Below are 13,275 nucleotides of genomic sequence, written 5' to 3'. Positions count from 1 at the left end.
AAATTATACTGTAAAAAAATAGTTTTAACTGTCCAAAGGAAATAGTAGCACACGCCTGTAATCCCAACAGCTCAGGAGGCTGAGGCAGGAGGATCATGAGTTCAAAGCCAGCCTCAGCAACTTAGCAAGGTCCTAACCAATTTATAAGACCATGTCTCTAAATAAAATATAAAAAATGAGGGGCTGGGGTTGTGGCTCAGTGGCAGAGCACTTGCCTCGAACACGTGAGGCATTGGGTTTGATCCTCAGTACCACATAAAAATGAATAAACAAAATACAGCTATTGTGTCCATGTATAACTAAAAATTATTAAAATATGTATATATAAAAATGGGGCTGGGGATATAGCTCAGCTGGGAGTGTTCTTGCCTCTCACACACAAGGCCCTAGGTTCAATCCCCAGCACCACAAATATATGTGTGTGTGTGTGTGTGTGTGTATACATACATATATAAAAAAATGGCTGGGGATGTGGCTCAGTGGTTAAGTGCCCCCTGAGTTCAATCCGCAGTCCCCCCCCCGCCGCAAAAAAAATCTATATTCCATCAGATAAGTATGCTCTATTGGCATCTAAATTTAGAGTTAACGTCAATTTTAAACATCCATTAAATTAGTGATTAATGAGATCAATTTACCTCCATTTCCATTCGACCCATGCCCATGACATCATACTTGACAACAATTGGAATGGGATCTGTTCTTCCTGTAACAGGAACACATAATAAAGGTAAGACACAAAGCTAAGCCAACAGCTCACTTTACACATTAGGTTTGGGTGGTTAGAGATCTTGCCTTGGAGTGCAGAGACCAGAAAGCTACAGTGAACCAAACACAAGCCATTCTCACAGCTTACATCCAAAACTTCCTGTCCTAGTTTAAACCCAACTAACCACTTTGGTTGATCTTCCAGTTGGAGACAACTCCACATTACTATGGCAAAATTAAAATAGTAAGTAATGCAAACCAATTCTAAGCAATGGCACCAGGAGGTTTAAAATTTAAAACATTAGAAGTTCTTTTTTGAAACAATCCCAGAATAACTTCCCATCAAAAATCACTTTACCCTGTCCACTAATATCTCCCCTTACTTAAAACTGGTAATAACTCATCTGATAATCTAAAATAGTCAAAGTAATATTTTTAAACATGATGTAGTAAAATTCTATAATTACAAGTCAATATGGGTTTGTTTTGTTTTCAAAAGATGCTTAAAATTTTAAATGGGGCTGTGAAAATTTTTTAGTTTTAATCTGGTGCTTGAGGTCCCATTTCCCCAAGTGGATTTAATACCGGCTGTGGTCAACAGTAAGCTGTGAAAAGGACTAGTTGCGAAGAAAATTGACTTTAAACTAATTGATCTATGCTGGAGATTTTTTTTTTATAAATATATATTTAATCCACTCATAACCAGCCAAACAAAGCAAAATGGGGCAGACAAGCACTTTACTACCACAGCTGTTTTACATCACAACTTGCGCTGTTCATTGTGATGTAAGCCCACTGAAAAGAGGACTTACCTTATCCGTTGTACACCTTTAGTGAAAAAACACAATGTTTACTTCCCTCATCATTTCACTCAGGCTGGTGTAAACAATTGTTTTTGTTTTTTGTTTTTGTTGTTGCTGTTGTTGTTTTGTTATATACACATATATATTATACCTTTGGGCTAAAAACTGAGTTTTGTCAAGCTAAATCTGAAGTAATGGAAAAAAAATTTTTTTTAATTTGATGATCATGACTGGCTTGGGTCCTGCAGAAAAAAGAAGAAACCACTTTCAAAACGAAATGACTAGCAACCACTTGTATCCAGTTGCTCCATATTTGTGGGATTTAATTTTTGTCCTAAAAACAAATTCAAGTTTACCTACTTAGTACCACAATCCCATTATTGTTTTTAAACAATAAATAGGGAGATAATTAGGAATATTTACTATAGTTTAAAAAACTGCTTAAGTCAATAAATAACATCTATGTCAGGGGAAAAAACAAAAACCCCAAAAACTTCTAGAATACAGTCTTCTTTTAGATACTAATGAAAATGCACTACTACCTTATGCCCAATGGTATAATAAATAAGCAGTGACTGCAATCTTTAGCAAAAGGACCAAATTAAAGACAGGTTATAAAAATGACTTCCTAAGTGCAATATCACTTTCATAACGTCTCAATCAGGGATTTACTGGTAAAAACAAATGGTCCAATGACAGAATTGAAAAGAAATGTCAAAGAAATTTATTTTTGTTTCTTTTTTGATCTATCAGAATTTGTTTTTTAAGAATCAAAATATTTTTGGTACAAATTCATTACCTCTGTAAACCCCTGTTTATAAACTCTGTATTAGTACTTTTGCCTTCTAAGGCAGTCAAAGTTTGTTTTAATTTATTTATAAATTGCAGTAGCCAAGTGCTAGTGCCCATTACATTGGGGGGGAAATCAAGTTTTTGACAGTATTAGAATTTAATGTGTAACTGATTTTTTTTTTTTTTTTTTTTGCAGTTCTAACACAGATACATTCCTTCTTAACATTACCCTTTAATGAACAAGGATCAGACAAGTTGCATAAGGAAAGGAAAGGAAAATGAAAAAGACCAAGCAGAAGGATGAAGGCTACAACAGAGAAAGTAAGCCTAACATATTGGTGCACTGATGACAAAAGGAGTAATTCAGTCTGAAAATAAAAAATTACCACTGCTAAGTTTACCATCACCACAACAAGTCCAGGATCATAATGCTGTAAAAAAGAAACACCATTTGTTAGGCAGAAACCATTAGGGTAGGAAACAGGCCTTCTAGCAGGCAGACAGGATAGTGTAAAGTACCAATTGGGCTTTGTCCCTCCCCCAATTTCAGCTGAGGACAGAGGAAGGACATTTTGTGCTGTAACAGCTGTTTTCATACTGGTCAGACAAGGGTGTGAGATTTTTGTACTGCTACTTGAGAACATGAACACTCTCCTTTTCAGTAATGCAAGAGTTGGGGGATGGGGTAGAGGTGCCAGTCAGTTTAAAGGGAGAGAATTAGCTATAGCTTCCAATCTCCCATTTAACTATTCATTCTAGTAATGATGGGATTACCAAATGGGGCAAATATGGGATTTTTCCATAAAGAAATCACATCAAAGACCAGGTCAGATCAACTGGACAGTGATCAACTCATTTGCTTCACTAAAAGAAGGTTTGGGGAAGAGTATGGGGAACAGGGGTTGGGTTTCAAGACCTCTCTGAAAATATATAACAATTAAGGGGTCCAGAAAACAATCTTGTATATTCAATGCTTGGAGAATGTTGTGAATTTTTCTTATAACTGAATAAAACTCTTTAAGTGGTTCTCCCCTTTGTTTACTGCTAATGAAGACTTCCCAGGCCAACCAACATTCATCTTTCTCCAAGCAACAAAGCCAACCTTTGAAGGAGAGCTTCAGAGAAACTACAGTAAAAAATAGCATTAAAACAGGGCACCTTGCTGCATGCCTTAAGCCTCACTACTAGAAGGCTGAGATGGGAGGATCACCAGTTCCAGGCCAGCCTGGGCAATTTAGTGAGACCCTTGTCTCAAAAAAAAAAAAAAAAAAAAGAAAACAAAAAACGGGCACCAGAAGAGCCATAAAATTTACAATTACCCCATTCAGAGTTAACTCACAGAAAATAAAAAGTTTGGCTTTCAAAGCTATCTGAGGGACACATGACTGACTTACTGCCTGGGCCAAGTACTAGTTTCTTAACATTATTAAAGAGGCTATAGGCCATGGAAAAATCACAATGGGAAAAGACACTAAATAATACAGACAGGAAGAGGCTGCACCAAGTTTAAAACAAACAAACTTAATTATTGATTTTGCTATCAATAATAATTTGCAGTGATAACTTTTCAAAAAATAGGTAGCAGACTATCTGGTAATATGTGTTCTCTACAAAACTTGAAGGTTTTTTTTTTTTTTTGGTATGGGGATTGAACCTAAAGGCACTTAATCACTGATAGATATCGCCAGTCCTTTTTTTTTTTTTTTTTTTTTTGAGACAGGCCTTGCTAAGTTGCTGAGGCTGGCCTTGAACGGTGTGATCCTCCTGCCTCAGCCTCCTGAGTCACTGGGATTACAAAGGGCTCTACCATTGAGTCCTACTTGTCTATACACTAAAAGGTCATTTTATTTCTATCATAGTAGAAATAAATGCTCTTATTATATAACAGGTCTTATTAAAATGCAAATGCATTAAGATTTATAACCAGAGTGAACAAGATAAAATACAAAGTTGGGCATGGGGGTGTATCCCTGCTGTCAAGCTACTTGGGAGGCTTGGGCAGGAGGACTGCTTGAGTGCAGTTCAAGGACAGCCTAGGCAACATGAGACCCTGTCTCAAAAACCAACCAACCAAGCTGGGCATGGTGGTGAATGCCTATAATTTCAGTGACTCAGGAGGCTGCAAGTTTGAAGCCAACCTTGGCAAACGTTGAGAAATCCTAAGCAACTTAGCAGGACCCTGCCTCCAAAAAAAAAAAAAAAAAAAAAAAAAAAAAAAAGGCTGAGGATGTTCCTCAGTGGTTAAGTGCCCCTATATTCAACCCCTGGTACCAAAGAACAAAAATTAACCAACTAAAAACCTCAACAACAACAAAAAATATATAAAAACTCATTGATTACCTATAGCCACCTTGTCTCTGAGAACAAATCCTTAAGAATTCATTGTGAATTTAAAATATTTAAGGATATACAAAGCTAGCCCAAAGAACTGGATTATAGAAAAATACTTTCTTTTACAGAAACACTATATTTAAATATATATACTCTAGGAAGAAAATATTTAAAAGGCAATCATATTCTGGTAATTAGCCACACTTTAGAAAGAGAAGACATATACATGACTTCCCTATAGAAATAAAGTATCTAAAATGATTATTCAAATGATTGAACTGTCTATAGATAGATGTAAGAAAACCACTATTTCTGTTGCTGTTATAAAGATTCATCCATTGCAAATATTTACTGCAAATATTTTATTAACTCTTACTACACTCCAGGCACTGTTCAAGGCACTGGGCATAAAACAGTGATAAAAAAAGATGTTATGCCTCCTGTATTACCTATAATTAGACAAAATAATCCTCTTTTAACATGTGAAGGGAATAAAATAGAACATTTGTGGACCTAATGCACAAGCAGGTCACAGAGCTTTGAAATGTCTAAAAAGTTAGTGAACATGGTAGTGCACACCTGGAATCCCAAAGACTCGTGAGACTAAAGCAGGAGAATAGCAAGCTCAAGAGGAGTCTGGGCAATTGAGACCCTGTTGCAAAATAAAAAACTAAAAAGAGCTTAGGATGTAGTTCAGTGGTAAAGTGCCCTGGTATCAGTCTGCATTAATAAGGGTAAGGACTAAAGATTGACCCTAATAGGCCAGGTGCAATGGCATACACCTGTAATCGCAACAGCTCAGAAGGCTGAAGGATCATGAGTTCAAAGGCAGCCTCAGCAAAAGTGAGGTGCAAAGCAACTCAGTGAGACCCTGTCTCTAAAACAAATACAAAAAGAGCTGGGGATGTGGCTCAGTGGTCAAGTGCCCCTGAGTTCAATCCCTGGTAACCCCCACCCTGCCAAAAGAAAAAAGACTGACACTAATAAAGCAGAAGTAAACATAAAAGTCAATGCAGTGGAGCCAGGTGCTTGCCTGTAATCCCAGAGGCTCAGGAGGCTAAGGCAGGAGGATTCAATCCCTAGTACCAAAAAACAAACAAAAAAAGTGACTACTTTCAGAATCATTTAGGTATTTTTCTTTGTAACTGTAGCATATTCTTTATAGTACATCTCAGGAAACACTAAACAGAAACATCAAGCAAGATTATTATATTATATAAGAACAAACACTACTTTCTTTTTTTTTTTTAACTTTTTTAGTTGAACAACTTTGTTTTACTTATTTATTTATTTTATGTGGTGCAGAGGATCAAACCCAGTGCCTCACAGAGGCAAGGCAGACACTCTACCACTGAGCCACAATCTCAGCCCTTAAAAACAAACACTTTCTACTTGAAACAGAGTTCTAATTATCCAGAACTACAAAACCTAACTATAATCTTCCCATGTCCTACAAAACAACCAGAGATTAATTTGATTTTTCCCATGCAAATGTTTTGTAAGTTACAGAAGTTTAACTGTGACCTTAAGAAATCTCTATTTGATACTTTACAGAATTATCACAGCTGACTTTCCAGAATAAACAGTTTAATTTTAATCATAAAACCATAATGTTAATAAACAGGAACAAAGGTGAGGCAAAGGCAGAAGGGTGATGAAATAAAAAACTCTGGAAAGGATATTTCAATCAGGGAAAATGAGATCCTCAAGCCCTTGGAAGAAGTAATAAAGAACTATGAGGTACTTTCCATTCAAGAGTAATTAAGAGGGGCTGGGGATGTGGCTCAAGCGGTAGCGTGCTCGCCTGGCATGCGTGCAACCCGGGTTCGATCCTCAGCACCACATACAAACAAAGATGTTGTGTCCACCGAAAACTAAAAAAAAATATTAAAAAATTCTCTCTCTCTCAAAAAAAAAAAAAAAAAAAGAGTATATTAAGAGTACTTTCACCTGAGATAAAATTATCTGAACTAAATTTATACTGACTTGTTGAAGGCTGTTCTCATGCTAACCATTATACTATGCTAATTTTTAAAAATAAATAATTTTGGGGCTGGCGATTTAGCTCAGTTGGTAGAGTGTTTGCCTAACATGCACAAGGCCACTGGTTCAATCCCCAACACCATAAAAACAAAACCAGAAACAAAAATAAATAATTTTGGAGCTGGGCACAGTGGCATACCCCTGAAATCCTAGCTACTCAGGAGACTGGGGCAGGAGGATTGCAAATTTGAGGTCAGCGTAAGCAATTTAGTGAGACACTGTCTCAAAAAAAAAAAAAAGGAAAAAAGGGCTGGGGATATAGCTAAAAGGCATTAGGATAGTATCCTTGGGTTTGACCTTTTTTTTTTTTTTAAGTTTAATTAAAATAAAATAAAAATAGGTGCACACAATATCCCAAAACATGGGACTCAGGATAAAGGAGGTAGGGGATTTAAAAAAAAAAAAAAAAAAAAAAGACCTCAGTTTAAAGAATGAAATCGGGTAACACTTCTATAGAGTTTTACTTATGTTTGCAGACTAATACCTATGTGGGGCAAAGTAACATTTAATCAAAAAGCATTTGTTGACTCAGAATGAACATGTTCAAGGTGGGTTTAAACTTACTCAGGGATCTTGCACGGTGGCATATGCCTGTAACTCCAGTTGCTTGGGAGGCCAAGGCAGGAGGATTTCAAGTTCAAAGCCAGCCTTAGCAAAAGCAAGGCGCTAAGCAACTCAGTGAGACCCTGTCTCTAAATAAAATACAAAATAGAACTGGGGATGTGGCTCAGTGGTTGAGTGCTCCCGTGTTCAATCCCCAGTACCGCCCTCCTCAAAAAAAAAAAAAAAAAAAAAAAATTACTCGGATGTAAATATTCCATCATCGTGGTGCTTTTTTGCTTACCACCACAAGACACTCATGACTTAATTCTTTTGCAATCAAGAAATTATTTTATCAAGTAGAACCTATGACTATATTATACAGGTCTCCATCTTAAAAAGTATGCAAACTGTTCTAAATTAAATACTTGAGTTTTGCGTCAACTGTTCATTAGCAACTTGTTCAATTTATCTTATCTGTCATCTTATCTGCCCCTTAGCAGTCAAGGGGCAGAAGGCATCACTTTGAGAGGGTAGTGACCCTGGGGACTGAACCCAGGGATACTCTACCACTGAGTTACATCCCCAGCACTTTTCATTTTTTATTTTGAAACAGGGTCATCTCACTAAGGTGCCCAAAACAGCCTCAAATTTGTGATCCTTCGGCCTCAGCCCCCTGAGTCTCTAAGATTACCAGCATGCACCATCTTGCTCAGTTGGCCATCAAATATTTAAAGAAAAAAAAAAAAGGAGATTCCTTAAGATCACAGTTAAACTTCTGTACCTTACAAAACATCTGCACTGGAAAAATCAAATTGATCTCTCAATGGTAGAGAGCTTGTTAGCATATGTGCAAGGACTTGGATTCAACCCCAGCACCAAAGCTCTATAGAAATGTTACCCCATTTCATTTTTTCAAAAAGAAAAAAAATTAAGGAAAAAGAAAACTGGATAAAGAACTTACACTTAATATCTAATAATAAAATACTAATAAAAATCTGAATTAGAAAGAGTCCACATGGCTGGGGATATAGCTCAGTGGTAGTGTGTATGTTTGGCATGCATGAGGACCTGGGTTCAATCCTCAGTGAAGGAAGGAAGGACAGAAGGGAAGATGAAAGGGAGAGAAGGAGAAGGGAAGTTCACTTAGTTGCTATAACCCGTTTCAGGGATGGGAACACCTTAATTCATCCCTCATAACAACAGTATTTTCAGAAAATTAGGACAAATGGTCTATTAAATTATGGAAACAGCTGGGCACAGTGGCACAAGCCTGTAATCCTAGCGACTCAGAGGCTGAGGCAGGAGGATCACAAGTTTGAGGTCAGCCTCAGCAACTTACCAAGATCCTGTCTTGAAATATAAAATAAAAGGGCTTAGGATATGGGCCTGGGTTGTGGCTCAGTGGTTGAGTGCTTGCTTCACATGCATGACACACTGGGTTCAATCCTCAGTACCATATAAAAATAAATAAATAAATAAATAAATTAAATTAAGATTTTTTTTAAAGTGGGGGAGGGGCTTAGGATATAGCTCAGTAGTTAAGTGTCCCTGGTTTCAATCCCCAGCACCAATTATTTAATTAGTTAATTCTGGGGACATTTTTCCTCTTTTAAAAAAAAAAAAAAACAGCCCCAAGTGAAAATTAATTGCTGCTTAAAGTACCTAGAGTGCACTCCAATGTACATGTAGGTGGACCAAAAATTACTGGTGGACTTCCAATCTATGTGGATATCTCTTAACTAAAGAATTCCAAAAGAATGTACTTATGAAGAGTGATAGCCCTGGAACTCAAAGAGGATGTGAACTACAATGCTATCATTAAATGGGCATGTGACATTAGCTATTAGTTTCATGATCCAAAAATAAAGGAATTAGATTTAATAGTCTACAGGGTTTACTTTAATTTCTTTCTTTCTTTTTTTTTTTTTTTGATAGTGGTGTCAGAAGCCAAGGCCTTGCACATGCTAGGTAGTGCTCTATCACCAAGCTACACACCTACCCTTTTAATTTTTTTGATACAGGGTTGCATCCAATTACCCAGGCTGTCCTAGAACTTATGATCCTCCTGCTTCAGCCTACTAAGATTGGATTCTAGGTATGTACAACAAACAACTATACTTGGTTGGTTCACTTCAATTCCAAAATTGAAGGGTAGAAAATATTTAGGGGAGTTATATAGATGGTGGCAAGTCAATAATCCAATGCCTTCTTAGAATTATCTTATGAGGGGCTGGGGATGTGGCTCAAGCGGCAGCGCGCTCGCCTTGCATGTGTGCAGCCCGGGTTCGATCCCCAGCACCACATACAAGCGAAGATGTTGTGTCTGCCGAAAACTAAAAAATAAATATTAAAATTCTCTCTCTCTCTCTCTAAAAAAAAAAAAAAAAAATTTAAAAAAAAAAAAGAATTTTCTTATGACTGACTCAGTGGTCCCTTACCACACTGAGAATTTTTTTATTCCAGGATCACTCTGTAACTGAAAAGACTTTCCAACTTCCTTTAAACTGCTCTTTCTTTACCTTTCACAGTACCCTCCCCCCACCACAATTCATTTCACCTTTTAACTCCTTCAAGAAAGGAGTTAGGTCCCAGGTAGAACCTAAATAAGGCTGGGCTACAAAATCTGTTTCCTAATAGGAGAAAATATCTAAATAGGTCGGTGACTTTTTACAACCAGAGCTTGAGTCTGAGCAGCCCTCTCTACAAAATGCAGATATGCCCACTTTCCGAACTGGCACACAGATCAAAAGAGACAACAAATGGAAGATGGTTTATAAACTACAAATCACTATATAGAATTCTGTTATGCTTTCTAAGAACGCCATCTCAAGATTTCAGAAAAGAAAAAAAAAGTAAAGTATTCCTTTTATTTCCAATTTTGTTTCTGTTTTGGGGGTTACTAGAAAATGAACCCAAGGATACTTTACCACTCATCTATATCCTCAGCCATTTTCATTTTTATTTTGAGGCAAGGATCTCATTAAATTGATGAAGGCCTTACTAAATTGCTCAGGCTGGCTTTGAACTTATGATCTTCCTGCCTAGGCCTCCTGAGTCACAAATACACTTTTGATGAGTGAAAGAATCATCTACCCTACTTGCTATAATAATGGTAATTTTGTTAAAAAGCTCATTTTATTCATATGATCCACAGCAATGTTTTTCTAGCTATGGTTTATTCTATTTGCTTTACAATTTTTAGGAGGGAGGATTTTTTTGTTTTACTTGTTTATGGTACCGGGGACTGAATCCACTGAGCCACATCCGGGCTCCTCTTTATTTTTCATGTTGAGACAGAGTCTTGTGACAGAGTCAATGATCTAAGTTGCTTAGGGCATTGTTAAATTGCTGAGGGTGGCTTTGGATTTGTAATCCTCCTGCCTCAGCTTCCTGAGTTGCTGGGATTATGGGCATGTATCATTCATTGCATCTAGCACATTTCCCAATCTCTGAAGTGGCATTATTTCTCACACTGTATGTTGGAGAGGAAAAATAAGACACAGGTATATAAAACATTTATGCCATCATATTTAATTCCTGAAGCATCTCACATATCTTTTTAAAATTATGGGTGGGGCTGTGGTTGTAGTTTTTTGGCAAAACACCTGGCTAGCAAGCTTGAGACCCTGAGTTTGATCTCTAACATCACAGAAAAGGGGAGCAGGTTAAAAAACAAAAACAAGGAGTTGGGATTGTGGCTCAGTGGTAGAGCGCTTGGCTAGCACGTGTGAGGCACTGGGTTCAATCCTTAGCACTGCATAGAAATAAATAAAATAAAGGCATTCTGTTCATCTACAACTAAAAAAAAAAAGGCTGCATGACCTTCAAAACATGAAGGTTGGGCACATTCTCATCTGCCAGTTCCAGGTGCTTGGGCATGTATAGACATCCTTCTTGGCTATCATCACTCCCTCCTTAAAAAAAAGTTCATAAATGGCAATCCGATTCTTCTTGGGCAACAACATCCTGGAGGCTTCAGGGTCAGAGGGCGAGGCTGGAAAGGAGAGGGCATGTGTGGCCAGCTCTTTTTATTTTAAGACAGGGTCTGGCCAAATTGCTGAGGCTGGCCTCAAACTTGTGATCCTCTTACCTCAGCCTCCAGTCACTGGGATTATAGGTGTGCTCTACTATGCCCAGCAATTTTTTTTAACGAAGTTGGTCTCTTATAAGAAACTTTTTACTTTGCATTATCATCTTTACATTTCGATCTACTTTAAAATAACAAGTTATTGAAGAATGAAGAGATTCCACCAACATACACATACTTGTGTTCCATACATTTACTAACAAGCATATTTCAAATGAGTTCACAGAAAAATCTGTAGATAATTATTTAGATATGAAACCGTTGCTTGCTTCGTCATCCTCACAATATGATATTTTTCCATAGGTTCTATCATTAGAGAAATAAACTGAAATTCCAAGTTAAATTGTTTGATATTCCCTCCCACCCGCTCGCCCCCTCAGTACTAGGGATTGAATCCAGGGGCACTCGATCACTGAGTTACATCCCCAGTCCTTTTAATTTTTTATTTTGAGACAGGGCCTTGCTGAGTTGCTGAGATGGGTCTCAAACTTTTGATCTTCCTGTCTCAACCTCCTGAGATGCTTCGATTACAGGCATAGGCCACCTACTGCATGTCTTTAACTTTACCATTATGTTATTCATTATACTGTATTGTATTTATTTGTTACATTTATCTTTCTTTTAAATGTAAGCAGATAGAGGTTATATCTTAATCATCTTGAACACTCAGTACAGATCTGGTATATTCTATGAATTCAATAAACATGCAGAAAAAAAAAAAAACATGAAAGTAATAAGAAAACACAAACATAGTAATTATCATTCTTTAGGAACTTAAGAGTCCAGTGAGGATAAAAGAGACAAATAAATAAAATTCATATAATATGAAATATTAAAAATCCACAAGATTCAAGTATTAGAGAAGACCAAATAGGAAAAAGCTAGGGATTGAACCCACGGGCCTTATACATGGGAGCCAAGTAGTCTAACCACCGAGCTATATCCCTGGCCCAGTATTTGCTTTTTTCCTAGAGTCCAATTACCATCCCTAAAAATTTGGCCAAGGTTCTTACCACTCATTTAGCATCAAGTTTCGAGTGAATTTATAGTCATCATGAAAAATAAATATGGGATCTCCTTAAGTGGCCTATAAAATAGAGTCATCTCCAATTTTTTTATTTTTTTGTGATACTGGAAATTGAACCCAGGGGTGCTTTACCACTAAGCTACAGCCCTAGCCCCTTTTTAAGATTTTGTTTCGAGACAACTGGCCTTAAACTTGAGATGTTACTGCCTCAGCCTCCTGCGTCTATAATCATGAGTTGCTGGTATTATAAGTGTGTACAACTGCACTCAGCTTCATTTATCTATTTATTTTTGGGCAGAATGGCTACCATATATTTAATTCTGTAGTATAATACTGGCATTTCTCACCACTTCATATCTGTTCAGGAGACTGTAGTGAGCCTGTACCTACCTACAGTTTAGGTTTATGATAGCATATTGATTAAAAGCATAGGTTTTAACACCTTGATCACACCACTTACCTGTTACAAGCTGTTGAGCAAATTATTGCTTAGAATGTCAATTTCCTCAATCTGTAAAATGGAAATTATGTCTACTTCAAAGAAAATTTAAGTGAGAAAATCCATGGGTAAGCACGTGGTAAATGCTTACCAAAAGTTAGCTATGCTAAAGGATTAACAATAAAAACTCAGTGAACAGGGGCTTGCTATTCAGACACAAGCATGAATTGACTACACACTGTGCTTCATAGCTGATTTATTTTTATCCTCCTTAATATCTACACCTTCTTTGCATTTCTATTGGTATCACCCTATTCTAAATCTTTATCAGCTCATACCCAGACCTCTTTAAATCACCCATCTTCATCCTCAAACATACTTTGACTAGATAGTATTTTACTTCCACAACAAATGTCTGGTTGGTATAATAAAGAGCTTTGAAGACTTTTCAAATCATTCCTTCTTTTGAGCCCTTATGGAATTTACTATTAAGACTTTCCTCCTT

The 13,275-nt window shown here is 37.0% G+C and overlaps 1 protein-coding gene across 5 annotated transcripts in view; it reads right to left on the bottom strand.

Annotated features, from left to right (window-relative positions):
* Positions 1 to 13,275, bottom strand: part of Gpatch8 (G-patch domain containing 8) — a 90,914-nt gene that overhangs the window by 31,540 nt on the left and 46,099 nt on the right. For 2 of the 5 annotated variants that reach the window (XM_077110478.1, XM_077110477.1), the window contains 2 exons: positions 2,687 to 2,731; positions 636 to 703 (listed from right to left, as the gene is read on the bottom strand). In XM_077110478.1, the coding sequence (XP_076966593.1) occupies positions 636 to 662 (27 nt within the window). In that variant the 5' untranslated portion in view covers positions 663 to 703; positions 2,687 to 2,731. Of the gene's footprint in view, positions 1 to 635; positions 704 to 2,686; positions 3,410 to 13,275 lie in introns of those variants that run through there. The other 3 variants (XM_076869386.2, XM_076869389.2, XM_076869388.2) reach the window with 2 other exon arrangements.

This window comes from Callospermophilus lateralis, chromosome 11, assembly GCF_048772815.1.
Source record: "Callospermophilus lateralis isolate mCalLat2 chromosome 11, mCalLat2.hap1, whole genome shotgun sequence".
Classification (NCBI taxonomy): domain Eukaryota; kingdom Metazoa; phylum Chordata; class Mammalia; order Rodentia; family Sciuridae; genus Callospermophilus; species Callospermophilus lateralis.
This window is presented reverse-complemented; position numbering and strand designations above follow the sequence as displayed.